At 30.8% G+C, this 16,690-nt stretch overlaps 1 protein-coding gene across 5 annotated transcripts in view; it reads right to left on the bottom strand.

Annotated features, from left to right (window-relative positions):
* LOC118190830 (nephrocystin-1-like) overlaps positions 1–16,690 on the bottom strand; it is a 129,881-nt gene that overhangs the window by 79,573 nt on the left and 33,618 nt on the right. For all 5 annotated transcript variants that reach the window (XM_085808277.1, XM_085808278.1, XM_085808279.1 and 2 more), the window contains exons 9-10: positions 13,010–13,104; positions 3,959–4,034 (exon numbers count right to left, since the gene is read on the bottom strand). In XM_085808277.1, the coding sequence (XP_085664403.1) occupies positions 3,959–4,034; positions 13,010–13,104 (171 nt within the window). The remainder of the gene's footprint in view (positions 1–3,958; positions 4,035–13,009; positions 13,105–16,690) is intronic.

Consider the following 16,690-nt stretch of genomic DNA (forward strand, 5'->3'; position numbering starts at 1 on the left):
GAACGATAATGACAAGTTTGATGGATAAACAACACAGAGATTGGGATTCAAAAACAAAAGAGACAGAAAGAAATCTTAACAACATGGTAAACAAAACTATGAATAAGACTCCATTTGAAATGCTACATGGGTATTCTCCCAGATTTAATGATGGAATACTTAGGAAATTAGCAGATGAAGATTCAGATGCATGGAAAGACCCACGAGAAATCCAAGAGCAAGCGCGAGGAAGAATTGAGGAACAGCAAGTGAAAATGAAAAAGAGATTCAATGGGAAGAGGTGTCATACACTAATATTCGAGCAAGGAGAAATAGTTGTGATGAGATGTGCTCTTAAGTCTACAGGTCAACCTACCAAAACACTGCCGAAATATCGAGGGCCGTTTATAATAACAGAAATATTACCTAGCGATACCTACAGAATAACTCAACTAGAAGCGAAGAATTGAGGTCATTACTTTACTACCATTGTTCATGTGAGCCAGCTGAAGCCATGGAGGTGCGATCCCAGCTCTGACGATGATGATGACGACGGCGACGATGAAGATACTGACCAGTTATCAAGCTTAATTCCTCGACGGAATCCAATCAGATCTGTTCGTAAGGACTGATGGAAGTGCTCCACTCTGTGATTAAGGTGAGACCTTTCCTTTTTTTGTGTGTGTGCTTATCTACGTATGTTTGCTGATAGAAAACTTTATAAACTTTGAACTCTTGAACATTAATTGACTTTGAACTTTTGAACATTAGCTGAAAGACTTTAGTGCATTTTGAATCATTTTAGGACTGAAAAAAAATTTGAGTTATTTCATATACATCACGTATTTAGTAATGATTTACAGAAAATTTTCGATTATTATGCTAATGTATAAAAATATGTGAAAATATTTTACTAAGTTTATTATCATATCAAATTTTAGTATAATGTGTATTCTTCTTAGTGTATTAGTAATATGTATGTTTAGTATTATGTATAAGAGTCGAAGTAGAAAACTGTATTAATTATAAAATTGATTTGTACTCCAAACAATCGGGATGATTGTCAGGTCAGAATGACCAAATGTTATCAGGCGATAGATGGCATTGTAGAAAAGCCGCCGATAGGGGGCGCACGATATCAATCGAGAATCGGGAAGCAAGAGAATAGGATTGATGTTAAGAATGTTCCATAATGATATGTATATATGTATATATTTATTGTAATAATAAAGCATTTATAAAATGCAAGAGTTATCCCGATTGAATGAAAAGTGAAAGCCCGACTTATCCCTAGCCGTCCTGAGATTGATAACGGAGATTTAAGCTAACACTAAAAGTAGTATTTCATCTCGATGTACTCCGTCTTTGATACGATTTAAATCAAATTCCTCGTCATTATAAATATCACAAATACACATCAAATAGTTTTCTGGTTGCAATTTTCTAATTTCGACTATGCGTAATGTATGCTTTACACGTACGCGCGTTGAAAGAAATGTTTAATAAAGTAAACAAATAAATATTAAGCTTTTTTTTTTGTAAATTTTGATACCCTTTAGATCATAATTGCTTTTTATTTTATAAATTACGGTTTCATATTTTTAATTTTATAATTTCTGCATGCCATCTTACCAGATTTAAATTGATGATCTATAATCTGGAAAAACCGATAATCCGGAATCGCTGAAGTCCCGACGAGTCTGGATTAAAGACTTTTGACTGTATATAGGACTTACTGTTATTACCTGTGTGTGTGTGTGTCTGTATGCCTGTCTCAAAGTAAATATTTCAGATTTTCACAATAAAACGTATAAGAAAACAATTCTTACATAACAGCTACTTGCAAAAGAAAAATTAGAGTCATAAACCTCTAATATAAAGAGCCATTTTTAAAATTGACATTAATTCCATTATCTATTAGAAAATAATTATAGTGAATAATTTATTGACGACATCTCTAAGAGGTGACTTTCTAAAAGACACCTACCTGTATTTTTGAGAACACAAACAAACATTGGTAGTGACCATCACTCTTTTAAGACCCCCCACATGTAAAATCATCTAAAAATACGAATGGTTGCATTTAAAGAGGACCTATAACTTTTAATAAAGAATATAACATTAATCTTAATTACACATTTTTTTTTTTTTTTTTTTTTTTGTGTGTGTGTGTGGGTCATTGTCAAATGTTGATACCATGGTTCTGTTTCTTTAGAAATGCGTGAAATTAAAAAAATGGATACGATATATCAAAAATATTATTACATTCAGATACACACCTCTTGAACACGTCTGAAATTCATTATCTTGCTCAGCATATATTGTCTACATAAAATATTATATAATATTAGAAATCAAAAGCTAAGTAGAAGCAGTCATCTCCTCTAAATCATTTTAATTGAAGTAAACAGGTGTTCGTCTTATCGTAAAGTGAACACCTGTTTTTTAAATGGCAGATGAAACGGGAAAGAGGGAATTGGTGGGGGAAGGCAAAAGGACACTTTTTTGAGCTGGAGATGAAACTGCAAAGGATGAAACGGTACTAAGGCAATAAGACGAGGTTTAGTATTTTATTTTACTATTTAACTATTCATCATAAATTTAAGAATTTATTAAATTTTTATTTGTCTTTACAGTTTTATTGAATTAGTCTTTACAGTTTTATTGAATTTTAATTCAATAAAACTGTAAAGACAAGTATTTTACATTTCAGTTGCTAATTATTACGTTATTTTAATTATTCATTATTTTAATCACTAATTTATTATTATTTTAATAACTATTTTTTTATTATTTTAATTACAAATTATATTATTATTGTAATATTTATTTCATTTATTTACTTATTTTTTATCTTTTCTTACATTCTTGATGACCTTCCATAGGGCTCCGCACTTCTGATTTTAGAAATTAAGCCCTGACAGCAATAGCAAACTAAATACTTACTGATATCAGTGTACAAAATAACAGCCAAAACAAATTGAATTATTTCTACCCAGAAATGTGACACAAAAGTCCCTATCACAGCACTGCTTTTCTGATTGGTTGAATTTCTTCAGTTCCCACAGGGCTCAGCCGCTCACGTGATTCAAGGCAATATGATGCTTCATACTAGTACTCGATTCTACCAAAAGTAACGAATACATACGGGTGTATACAATTTCTCATTACTTTTACAGCATTATTGATAAATGAACTATAAAATGCTTTGATAGGCACAAGTACGATATTCTGGCACTGAAGAATTATCTTTTGCCAATCTGAGTTTAATAAGCAATGAAGTGAGTTTAATAAATGGCCTTTTTTTACTGATTAGTATTAATTATTTTGATCCCTGGAAATTTGCATGGAATAGGTTAATTCATTAACCTGTGAGGTTACTATGTGGCGGGTACTGTAAAACTACTTTCTGAGATGCATTTGCATACATACAATCAAATTTAAGTTTGTAAAACTCTTGAATACTTTTATTTTTCATTCTACTTCTATTAAAGATGATACAAAATTTCTACTTTTTTTCAATTTAAATGAGGTATTTCAGCATTACAATCATGCAAGTAATAAGGCTTTCTTGAGCACTATCAAGTACAAAAATTTATTATGATAGCTAACATGGAATTTACTTCAGGAAAACTAACTTAAATTAAAATTTTAAACTTCAAGACAGTGTTAAGGATGGCATTTTAAAAACATACATTTAATTCTTTGGTCAAAAGTTTGCATTAAAATGATAGCTGCCAAGAGATTTAGCTTCCTTATTGTTAGTGAGTCATACAGAGCAACAAGATTTGAAAAATACTGTTACTTCTGAAACTGAAAAATCTAAAAATATTCACTCCCCTTCAAATACAGTTCACTGCTTCTACTCTAATTTAATTCAAAACTGATAGCTATACAAATTTCCTTCAGATAGTAAACTTACCAGTGAAAGTATGTTTAATAAAAATCATCCAAAAGATATATATATACATATATTTACCTGGAGGTGGACGAATAACTTGTCGTATGGCAACTAAATGAATTATTTTCTGAAGCACAGTGTGTCTTATTGCCAACTGCAACAAGCATTTATTATAATGAATAAATATACTGAAAAGCATTTATTTAGAAGTTTCAAAGAAAGAAACATTTAGCCACAACATTACAATTACACAAATAACACATTTTCAACGACATTCAAGAGGCAGTAATTTCAAATGCTTAACACTTTTGGATAGAGAAATAAGCATAAGTCAGAGATCGTTAAAAAAAAATCCTTTAGGTTGCTGCTAGCTTAACCAAAAGTTCAAACCAAATCTGATAAGATTTTATTTAATAGCCCTAGGAAAATTTTGCCAAGTAAGAGATTAAAAAAATTATAAGTATCCAGCAAATTGCTCTGCTCATTTTTAATCTGCTGAAAAAGCTGACCTGTAATAAATATATTTCAAATGCTAGAAACTTACTGAAAGAATGTTACTTTTACTGAAGTAAATACAATATATCATTCATAACCATTTTTCAACAGTAAAAATTAAATATAATATTACTGCAAAAAGCTATTATTGAAAAAGCTTAAATATATTATTAACTAATTTTTTTAGAAAAACAAGGCACCATTCTAGATTTTTCTGAATAAGAATTTTCGGTACTTTTCCATTTTGCCGGCGCAAATCTCGCCAAGCAGACTTTATTGATGACAACATACAATATACACAAATAAAAAATTTTAACGAATGTTAGTTCTAAGAATTTTTTATTTTGAAGGCATAAACATTTTAATATCATTTAAAATTTTGTCAAAAGCCAATAAATTTGTAAAAAGACATTAATTTAAGAATTTACTATGCTTTTATGGTTCAACATCCTGATTTTCCGGATCATATCAATTGACCCCAAGTGATCTCATCTCACGTAAACTATGTTACAAAAATCTAATTCTCACAGTAATTATCTGCATTAATTTCAAGTTGAATCTTAATTTGGAATATAAGTTTAAATGCAAGAATGATATCAATTCGTACGAATAGCTTACTCAGAAATTATGTAAAACCGCAGTGCTTTACTTCGCTAGTGCATTCTCATTAGAATTGATGAATTTAACACTTGACTTTGCCTTTTCTATACTTTTGCCTTCAGGTGAGCGGTGTGATTGCATCCTAATTGACTTATTACCGCAAATGGCCTTAGGGCATAAAATTGAACTATCTGGTAAAAATTCTATGTAACTGTATGCCAGTATTGAAATAAACAATCAATCTGATAAGAAATGGCTGTGACTTATTTTGAAAGTGAGGCGTAAAAGGTTACCAGCGAGGAAATTCTGTTTGGCATTAACTGTACCTTTACTAGCGACTTTATAGCCGGCAAAACGGCAAAGTACCAAATTTTAATAATTAGTCCAGTAGCTGAAAAAAAAAATGCATCCTCAGAAGTCTTTAGAGAAGTTTCTTGATCCTCATTTCTGATATTTTGTTACCCAGATGAAACTTTCGTACAGATATTAGGCCATAAATTTAAGCCTGTTTTGTATACCATGAGGAAAGAAAGGTTTTAGGCAATTTTTTAACTCTTTTTATGAAATCTATTAAAAATTTTAATGGTATAATCAACAATTAAAGGAAATTAATCAACTGCTATAAACAGAAGTGAAAAAAATGGGTTCTTGAAGTTATACATGAGGATTTTATCACTACATATTAAAAAATTTGTTATGTACTAACTTATAAATAATAGAAATAAATGGTTCCCTGGATCAAGCATTTTAAAAGGGAAGAAAAGAGGTATGCACACACTATTATTGCTAACTTTGAAATAATAGCACATAAGTGTGCATTTATGCATTTTCTACATTTATAGTAAGTAAATCAAATGTTTTGTATTTTAGCACCTTGTAAGTATTATGCATGAATAATGGATGTTAATAATTAATGGAAAGCACAAATGTTCCTTTGATAGCGTGTATTGTAAAAGCTTAAGCATTGTAAATGAAAAATGAAAAGTTAGTACATTTCATAATTAAGACACAATAACACACCGAACAAATACTAATTCAGAAGTCAAACAACAAAAATCAGCGTTATATTTTCAAATTTTCACAGGACTAGTTTCTTTGGTTTTACCGAACCACCATCTTCAGCTGCAAAAGTGGAAATTAATGAAATAAGATATAATGATTAGATAATATAAGAAAGCCTGGACAGAAGATAAGCTAGTGGCACCATCTGTTGATGAAACCAGAACTAAAACATAATTTCTTTAAAGGTCGAAAGCAAAGATGGATTGGAATTAGGATTGTTAACTAGAATAGAAAGAAATTTTTGAATGTGAAATGCATCTAGAAAAACACACTCATCTCAACACACTAAAAGGCACAATTTTGTTTTAGGAGATTAAAAAAATTCTGCTGTCATTCCCTTCTTTCCATCAATTAGCTATAAAGTTGCACATAATTTGCAGAAATTTAACTTTCGAGTCATTTATTCTCCCATCAATAAAATCCCAAGTTCCATACTCAAGCATCCCATTCCAGATATGAATTCCTGGGGTATTTATAGGGTTCCTTACCAGTGTGGTTTAATTTACATTGTCCAAACTAAGAGAGCCTTAAAATTTCACGTCAAGGAACATGAGGCATATGTTAGAAAAAAGGAAACACAGAAGTCTTCTGTTGCTCAACATTGTTGGTCCGAAAATCACACTTTCAATTTTCCTGCTGCCAAAATTATTCAAAAAACATCTTCCATTGGAGAACTGGGTGCTACTTTGGTAGACGGTTGCATGGATTTTGGCGATTTTTCTTTTGGCGAGTAATACAACTTATGGTAAACCCATTGCTGGATAGGTTATTTATGGTAACCGATACTTTGTTGTCATTTTATTTAAAAAATAATGCGTTTTATTATGCATAACTTCCGTGTTTTAAATATTATTTATGGCTTCTAAATATTAAAAGTCAATTTAATTTTACATTTTTACTTGAAATAAAAATTTTGTTGTTTATAATATTTTATAAAATTTTATGTTGTTGATGATGTAATTAATGACGTCACCTTACTTAAAAAGTAATTGGTTTTATTAATATCTATAAATTTAATCTAATGTTTTAAACATTATTTATGGCTGTTAAATATTAAAATACAATTTAATTTTGCATTTGTTTTAAAAATGATTTTACTATGAATGATTATTTAAATAATTTTAATTCTATGCGTTATGTAATCAGCTCCCTGATTGGTTACTGAATATTTGTGCATTACCACGGCATTTTAAAATTTTATTATTCATCTCTTCGAATTCGTCAGATTTCAAATGGAATGGATATCTTCGTTTCGAAGATGAATGTTGTTATTGGTAATTACCAAGAATTATTGGTATTGGAATAAAAAAATTGCCCTTTGAGACCTTATTTTGGCCAACCTGTCTTTCCTAATCAAAGATTTATTTATAAATTGTTAATAGCATCAGAGGAAATTTATTTTAAATTTTTGGAGGAAACTTTGCTAATTGCTTCTTCAATGAAGTGCGAGATATGTGGATAACAGATGAAGATGGTTAAAAGAGCCGATTCAATTATGATTTCGATTTTTTTGTGGTACTTATCAATAAACAAGAGGTTAAATTGCTCAAAAAATGTAAATACATATTTTTCTTTTATTTTATAATTGTATACTTCAATTTTTGTTAAAAAAATTAATACACTATTTCCAAAAATTGCTGAGATAATTATTGTCACATATGTTTTAATGTTAATTATATTTTATATAACATATTTTAAAGTATTTGAATTTAATAATATTCTAATTCTTTTAAAAGTTGGTAGGATGGTTTTTAATTCGATATTCAATTTCAGTAATATTTTAATCTAATTAAACGTTGGCACAATGTTTTTTATAGCGGTGCTTTTATTCTTTTTTTTGCTATATGAAAGTAAAAATAGCCTTACTTTAGTATTTTATACTCATAGTAAATGTATTTATTTACACTTGCCTGCCATCTTAAAAAACAACATTTTCAACAAAAGATTAATCCATTACTTTTAACGATATTTTTTTTTTTTTTTTAAGTTTCGAATACTTTACTATGCGTAAAAACAGCGTTTTTCAAGATGGCTGACAACTGTAAAAATCGCGCCAAAAATCCGTGCAACCGTCTACCAAAGCAGCACCGATAACTGGATTTTCTAGAGGCATTTCACATTAAAAAAAAATCTTTCTGTTCTAGTTAACGATTCTAATTCCAATCCATCTTTGCCTTCGGCCTTTAAAGAAATTACGTTTTAGTTCTGGTTTCATCAACAGATGGTGCCACTAGCTTATCTTCTGGTCAGGCTTTCTTACCTTATCTAATCATTATATCTTATTTCATTCATTTGCGCTTTTGCAGCTGTGGATGGTGGTTCGGTAAAACCATCGAAAACTAATCTTTTGAAAATTTGAAAATATAACACTGATTTTTGTTGTTTGACTTCTGAATTGGTATAGTTCAGTTAAGAGGTAGAAGTTGCTATTACACTACAAATGTTACACACTTATTCACCCACTACAAAGTTGGACAGAGGTGAAAAAAGATGTTAAGGGAATAAAAGGAGAACTGTAAAAATGATTTAAAACCTTAAAAGGTGATTCTTGTATTTACATACAGTATGATTCAAGGTACATTTTTGCTAAAGTAAGTTTCCTCCCAGGAATCTGGATGGAAATGTAAGTCAAAGAAAAGGTCCTGAGTGAAACTTTTGTTTGAAGAAATGATAAATGTTAAATAGTCTAAGAAATAACGCTAACTGAGATTCTGTAGAAGGTTGGCACAAGTGCTTAGGTTCACAAATAAAATTCTAATCCAAGGTCACTACGACCTTTGTTTTCAAATAGTTTAAATTCTATAAGAAATTTCGTGTTAATTAAGTAATTTTTATCATTTGGATTCATGCTATTCTCCTTTTCATTAGCCCTCACCAGGATGCAAATGAATTACATATACTTTAGGTGAGGGTTTTGAATGCTTTAGGAATAGCAGCAATGTTCATAGTTTCACTTTCTTTTGCACAGCTCTGCCAGATAATATTCTAACATTAGCCATCTGTTAGCCAAAGTTAAATCTAACTTAAGACACAATAACATGCCAAACAAATACAATTTAGAAGTCAAACAACAAAAATCAGCGTTATATTTTCAAAATTTTCACAGGACTAGTTTCGATGGTTTTACCGAACCACCATCCTCAGCTGTAAAACCACAAATGAACAAGATAGGAAATAATGACTAGATAAGATAAGAAAGCCTGGACAAGAATAAGCAAGTGGCGCCATCTGTTGATGAAACCAGAACTAAAACATAATTTCTTTAAAGGCCGAAAGCAAAGATGGATTGGAATTACGATCGTTAACTAGAACAGAAAGATTTTTTTTTAATGTGAAATGCCTCTAGAAAATCCAGTTCTCCAATAGAAGATGTTTTTTGAATAATTTTGGCAGCAGAAAAATTGAAAGTGTGATTTTCGGACCAACAATGTTGAGCAACAGATGACTTCTGTGTTTCCTTTTTTTTAACATATGCCTCATGTTCCTTGACGCGAAATTTTAAGGCTCTCTTAGTTTGGCCGACTTCTGTGTTTCCTTTTTTTTTAAGATATGCCTCATGTTCCTTGATGCGAAATTTTAAGGCTCTCTTAGTTTGGCCAATGTAAATTAAACCACACTGGCAAGGAATCCTATAAATACCCCAGGTATTCATATCCAGAGTGGGGTCCTTGAGTAGGGAACTCAGAATTTTATTAATGGAAGAATAAACAACCTGAAAATTAAATTTCTGCAAAATATGTGCAACTTTATAGCTAATTGATGGGAAGAAGGTAATGACAACAGAATTTTTATAATCTCCTAAAACAAGAGTGTGCCTTTTAGTGTGTTGAGATGAGAATTTTTTAACTGCTTGATTAATAATGTTGGGTGAAAAGCCACTGTCAATAGCTATTGCTTTTAAATAATTTAGTTCTTTATCAAGGGATAGTTTGGAGGAGCAAACTTGAAGAGCACAGAAAACATAGGAATAAAATGAAGCTAACTTTTGTTTAGTTGGATGATATGATTTAAAGTGTGGTGGAAGAGAAACCGATGAAGGTTTACGGTAAACCATAGTACTGAAGTTGGATGTGTTACATGTGACCAGAATGTCGAGAAATGGAAAAGAATTGCAAGTCTTAAGTTCAAAAGTGAACTGAATAGCAGGATCAATAGAATTCATTGTTGAAAGAAGTTGTGTGGTTTATTATTGCTTAGTTAATTTAGTTTGATTTTCTGCGTTGTTTATCATGCCTTCATCCGTTAATCGTTTCACTAAATTACGCCTGAAATGGCAAAAATTCCTGAATCATCTTGACTTTTTACTTAAATGTAAAAAATTGATCCCCAATTTTATTCAAATCAAATCTAATCAAAAACCTTCCAGTCGCGTTTCAAGAATTCTGTTAAATTGTAAGCTTGCCTTACTTCGGTCTATCATAAGTCCATCACGTCAACAATTGTCCAAAATTGAACATGAACTCTATAAGCTTAATCTGGAACTCGCTAATTCATATCCAAAATTCACTGCCCTTGAACAAAAGTCTTGGTCTAGAACGGAGAATGCAGTTAACCGTCATAAAAATACTCTTGCAGTTAAATTCGAAAAACGTCTTTTACAGTCTTCCAGTTAAAGTAGTTCAAAAAATCTTCCCACTGTAAACATCAAACCAATAGTTAATATTTCTAATGTTAGTCTTTCAGAAGAACAAGAGAGAATTCTAAAATATAATTTTAACTTCTCACAAAACTGTAAACCCTCGATTCCAAAGATTCTGGTTCCTATCGAAAAAACTTTCAAGTTCAGTAAATTTTCAGATTCACAGAAAGAAATGATTAGGCATCTTATCGTTCATAACGTGAAATTCAATAATAAACCTTTGAAACCAAATCTAACTGCGAGAGAAAGAGCGACAGTGCGCGAAATTCATTCTAACCCGGATATTATCATTTTAAAGGCCGACAAAGGTGGACAGATAGTCGTAATGGATAAGAACACTTACATCGATGGTGTCACTAAACTCTTAAACAAAGGACCATATAATCTAATCCTTAAAGATCCTTTACCTTCGGACTTGTCAAAAATAAAATCTGCGATCAAATTTTCACAAATCATTTCAAGCAACTTAAAACATTCGCTTATCCCATCTGTTGCGAATTGTGCCAGATTATATGCTCTTTCCAAAATTCATAAAAGTGGTATTCCTTTCTGCCCTATTGTATCAAATTTAGGTACTGCTTCATATCCATTAGCTAAATATTTAGTTTCTAGATTTTCAACTCTATTAGACAATAACATTTATACCATAAAAAATTGAATAGAGTTTGTAAAAAGGTTAAAAACATTTCTCCTAGAAATTTACTCATGGTTTCTTTGGATGTAAAATCATTATTCACCAATGTTCCAGTGGAGGGTGCATTAAGATGTCTAGAAACCAGACTTTGCAAATTTCATTTTTCTTGCATCGAAATTCATGAGCTAACTTCTCTCTGTTTAAAACAAACACATTTTGTTTTCCAAAATAAATATTACAAGCAAACTGAGGGATTAGTCATGGGAAGCCCCCTCAGTCCCATTTTGGCTGATATGTACGTCCATTATTATGAATCCAAATTGTTTGAAATTTTAAACTTCCCGGCATGGTTCCGTCACGTAGACAATACTTTTACCCTGTTTGAAGGTAATAAAGATGATTTAAATAAAGTTCTTTCAACAATGAATTCTATTGATCCTGCTGTTCAATTCACTTTTCATCTTGAGAATTGCAATTCTCTCCCGTTTCTCGACATTCTGGTTACACGTAACACATCCAATTTCAGCACTACGGTTTACCGTAAACCTTCATCCGTTTGCCTTCCACCACACTTTAAATCATGTCATCCGACTAAACAAAAGTTAGCTTCATTTCATTCCTATGTTTTCCGTGCTCTTCAAATTTGCTCCTCCAAACTAGCCCTTGATGAAGAACCAAATTATTTAAAAGCAATAGCTATTGACAGGGGATTTTCACCCAACGTTATTAATCAAGCAGTTAAAAAATTCTCATCTCAACACACTAAAAGGCACACTCTTGTTTTAGGAGATTATAAAAATTCTGTTGTCATTACCTTCTTTTCATCAATTAGCTATAAAGTTGTACATATTTTGCAGAAATTTAATTTTCGGGTTGTTTATTCTCCCATCAATAAAATTCCAAGTTCCCTACTCAAGGACCCCATTCCGGATATGAATACCTGGGGTATTTATAGGATTCCTTGCCAGTGTGGTTTAATTTACATTGGCCAAACTAAGAGAGCCTTAAAATTTCGCGTCAAGGAACATGAGGCATATCTTAGAAAAAAGGAAACACAGAAGTCATCTGTTGCTTAACATTGTTGGTCCGAAAATCACACTTTCAATTTTTCTGCTTCCAAAATTATTCAAAAAACATCTTCCATTGGAGAACTGGATTTTCTAGTGGCATTTCACATTCAAAAAATCTTTCTGTTCTAGTTAACGATCCTAATTCCAATTCATCTTTGCCTTCAGCCTTTAAAGAAATTATGTTTTAGTTCTGGTTTCATCAACAGATGGTGCCACTTGCTTATTCTTGTCCAGGCTTTCATATCTTATCTAATCATTATTTCCTATCTTGTTCATTTGCGGTTTTACAGCTGAGAATGGTGGTTTGGGAAAACCATCGAAACTAGTCCTGTGAAAATTTTGAAAAATATAACGCTGATTTTTGTTGTTTGACTTCTGAATGAAATCTAACTATTAAAATCTGAAACTCAGAAAATTAAAGATGATAGCACTTATAGGGTACTTATAGGACATTACAAGAATGTAAAAATGTTGAGTTCAAATTATGCATATAAATAACAATACACTATAGAAAAATCTATGAAATATTGAAATACATTATATGTATGTCATGTGTAAAACATGCACTGACATTTTTATACAAAGAGAAAAATGAAGCAAAATATTAGAAGAAATCAAATTTAACTTACATTCCTAGGAGGAGTATCCCAAAAGAAATCTTCAAATGCAAGTCCTGTGTCATTTAATTTGGGTCTAAATGCAGATTCCATAGTAAAATTCGAATCTGAAATTTAATATAATTTTAAAATATGTAATTATACAAATGTTAAAACTATACTTTTTTGGTTGCATAAATGAATTAATTGCAACTATTTAATCTGATACAGGGCTTTAATCAGCATTTAGGACTAATTTAAGTAATAATTTATATTACAAGTGATAATTTACAATAAGATGGAAAAGGCAATTTTACATTGAAAATTTTGTAAAGTCAGCTGGTTTGCTTGAGGGCTATCTGCCTAAGGTAAGAAATGCCTATGTAGAGAAATTTCTTAAGGTAGACTGCCTGTGTTTATATTACACATCAGAAAAACCATGAAACTACAAATGCAGCCAGCCCATTTACTGGGATTCGAACCTGGCCTGAATTACAAGGAAGCTACAGTAGCATGCCAGATTCCAAATATCCAGACTGAAATGGACTGATCTCATCAAAATACTAAACAAATTCAAAAAGTTTTATTCCCTCTCTCTTTCTCTCCCTGCAGTTGAGCACATATTTTATGTAAACAGATTTTCATTTCTTCATTTATCACATTTTTTGAAAAACTTACAACATAAAATTACCTTTTATTTGCATATATATGCAATGCACTTACATTTCCACTAAATTAAAAGAATAGTATTAATTTTTATTTACACAAAATTCTTTCCATCTGTTTCACTGAACTAAACTTGAACAAAAAATATTTTCATTTGTATAAATCCAAACATTTTCTATTTCAGCTAAGCTAAAAAAGATGACTTCATTTTTATTCACATTAGTTTTTCTTTACTCTGAAAAATGCTAAATAGAGGGGTGGTGGCAGGAAGAGCAGAATTTACTTGCTTGAAAAGTTTTTACTTCTTGCAATACAAAGAGGTATTAAACACCGGCTCACAGAGGAAAGGTGAAAAATATATCCCTGGTTTCAGCTTTATTCAGTGTGTTATTTGAATCTAATAGAACCCATTAATGTTTTCATATCACTTGACGGATAAAAGAAATACATGATGATCATGGGTTGTGGTCTTCCAGGTCTAAAAGATACCTTGTCATTATTTTCTCCAAGCCTTTACTAACAAATACAGTATAAGAACTTACGCAGAGATCTGTTGTAGAAGCTTTATTCCATAGCTGGAATGCATGCAGCATAAAATTAACCATTCCAATGATATATGTTGACTTAACCCCTTGGGTACGGATTTATTTGAGAAAATATTTGCATCTGGAATGGATATAATTTTTGGTTGTGATTCATCAATAGCTACTTCACTATCAGGAGTATAAAGGCAACAAAATTTATTATTTAGGTAATCCACTATATTTCTAATCTTTCTTATTCTGTCATCTTTATTTTCCTTTTCATTATCCGTAAAATGTAGAAAGCCTGAAATATAAAAAAAACCTATCGCATGGCATAGTGCTGGCAAAAATTGGAGTACTTATTGCATATCTTTTTGACCAATACATATGCATTTTTGGCTTCTTCATTTGCAACATCAAGATGCATAATGCAATATAAGCTTTCATTTCATCAGAACTTACAGGAAACCACCTTTGGTTTCTTTTTGTTACACAACCTTCTTTTTCTATTACTTGTCTGGCATATCTATTTGTCTCTTCTACTACAGTGTCTCAAAAATCTTCATTCAAGACGCATTCATTCATTACTTCATTTATTACGCAGGCTCAAAGGATTAATTCCAGATATTTCAGAAAAACTTTTTATATCGGCCACATTTTCTTCTTCTTCACAAATCCATTCCTCTGATACTGGTCATGAGAAGATTCACTATCATTGTTCGATAGACCTCTTGTGCGTCTTCGAAACCCTGGTTTCATATTACAATTGTCTTCATTTTCTGGTTCATGAGAAGATTCACTATCACTGCTCGATAGATGTCTTGTGCGTCTTCAAAACCTTGATATTATATTACAATTGTCATCATTTTCTAGTTCAATATCGTCTTCATCACCTTCACTTTGTATTTCATTATAATTGTCAATTTCAGTATCACTTAACATTTCTTCTTTAGATTTCTAAAAGTCACTTTTGCTATCATTATCATAAAATATATTCCTTGTTTTTGATATAATGAGGCAGTGTATCGCAAATAATGTTCACCAAAATACTGTAATTGCCTCTTCTATTATGACTGATAGAAGCTACAATGAAATGAACAGAATTGTGCTTAACCTCAAATAACGTTTTAGACACGTTCATCTGCTCCTAGGAAAAACAAGTGAATGACATCTCTCAGATGTCAAATGTACCCAAGAGTTTAATTTTTGGTTTGGCGTCTTAGACACGTCATCCGCTCCTAGGGGGGGGAAGTGAATGATGTGTCTCAGACGTCAAATGTACCCAAGGGGTTAAAAAATATCTGCATAAAGGCCTAACACATTAAGATTAATCTCTTCCTAAAGAAAAGCCCTTTTACAGCAAGAAATTATTTTGCAAGCAGTAAAACCTCTCCTCTATTTTGAAATATTCTCAGAAATAAAATATTGTTTATTAAATGCTTTTTCATCAAACAATTAATTTCATGTTTATTGATTTATAATTACATAACATTTATCTTTATAATGTAGAAAAACCTCCTGTCTTTATCTGACTTAAGATAAAATGCCAATAAATTACAAGTAAATAAATATGAAGATGATCCATATACTTAAATCCCATTGAAAGTATTGAATAAATAAGTTATATTTATGAAAAACTTAAACTATTATTCTTCAATAAAAATAGGAAATTGAAAGAACAATGAGAAAAATTCTGATTATTAATAAATATAGTATTATATATATAAAGTACAACTACAATTACCCAAGCTCTGAATATCTGAATCACTTTCAGAATTTAATAAAAAAATTAAGACTTAAAAAAAAATTAAGAGTGTGGCCACATGCAACTTCTTATTGTCAAGTGGATGTGCGACTTCACTTCCCAAAAACAGATGAAGACAGTCAAACAGCTTACTTTGACTGAGATGTTCAGCAAACAATAAATTTCAGCACTTTTAAGTACTCTACAGTATGCTATATAACATGTATGTAAAAGTGTTGCCTTAGCATTTTCATTAATTAAAACCACTTTTACTTTAAAAATAGTTTTTTCTCCCATTTTCAACATACAGTAATTAATTAATTAAAAGTGTACGTAGACCCCTTTTTTTGGAAAAAATCCAATTATCAAAACTTTTGATTATTCGAATGGGGTCCGGTCCCCATTGATTCGGATAATTGGAGTTCTACTGTATATAAATTAACATAATATATGTAATTTCAACTGTAAAATTAGAAATAACTGTAGAAAATCTATGCTAGTTTACATCCCTATATATTTATAAAATATTCGACAATCACTGACAAAAAGTTGAAATTTTGCATGCACAATTACTGTCATTAAATAATTTTTGCAATATTTTATTCTCAAAATCTATTTAGAATATTTACTACTGTATACACCTGCATATAAGTTGACAATTTTAAGAAAAAAATCAAACCTTGAAGTAGGGAATTGATTTATATGCAAAAACCTAAAAAAAAAAAAAAAAAAAAAAAAAAAATCAACTGCTGCCGATTGATGACACATCGGCAAACTTGA

The sequence above is a fragment of the Stegodyphus dumicola genome, chromosome X1 (assembly GCF_044657685.1).
Source record: "Stegodyphus dumicola isolate Sdum_Otavi_A_Nest chromosome X1, ASM4465768v1".
NCBI classification, from domain to species: domain Eukaryota; kingdom Metazoa; phylum Arthropoda; class Arachnida; order Araneae; family Eresidae; genus Stegodyphus; species Stegodyphus dumicola.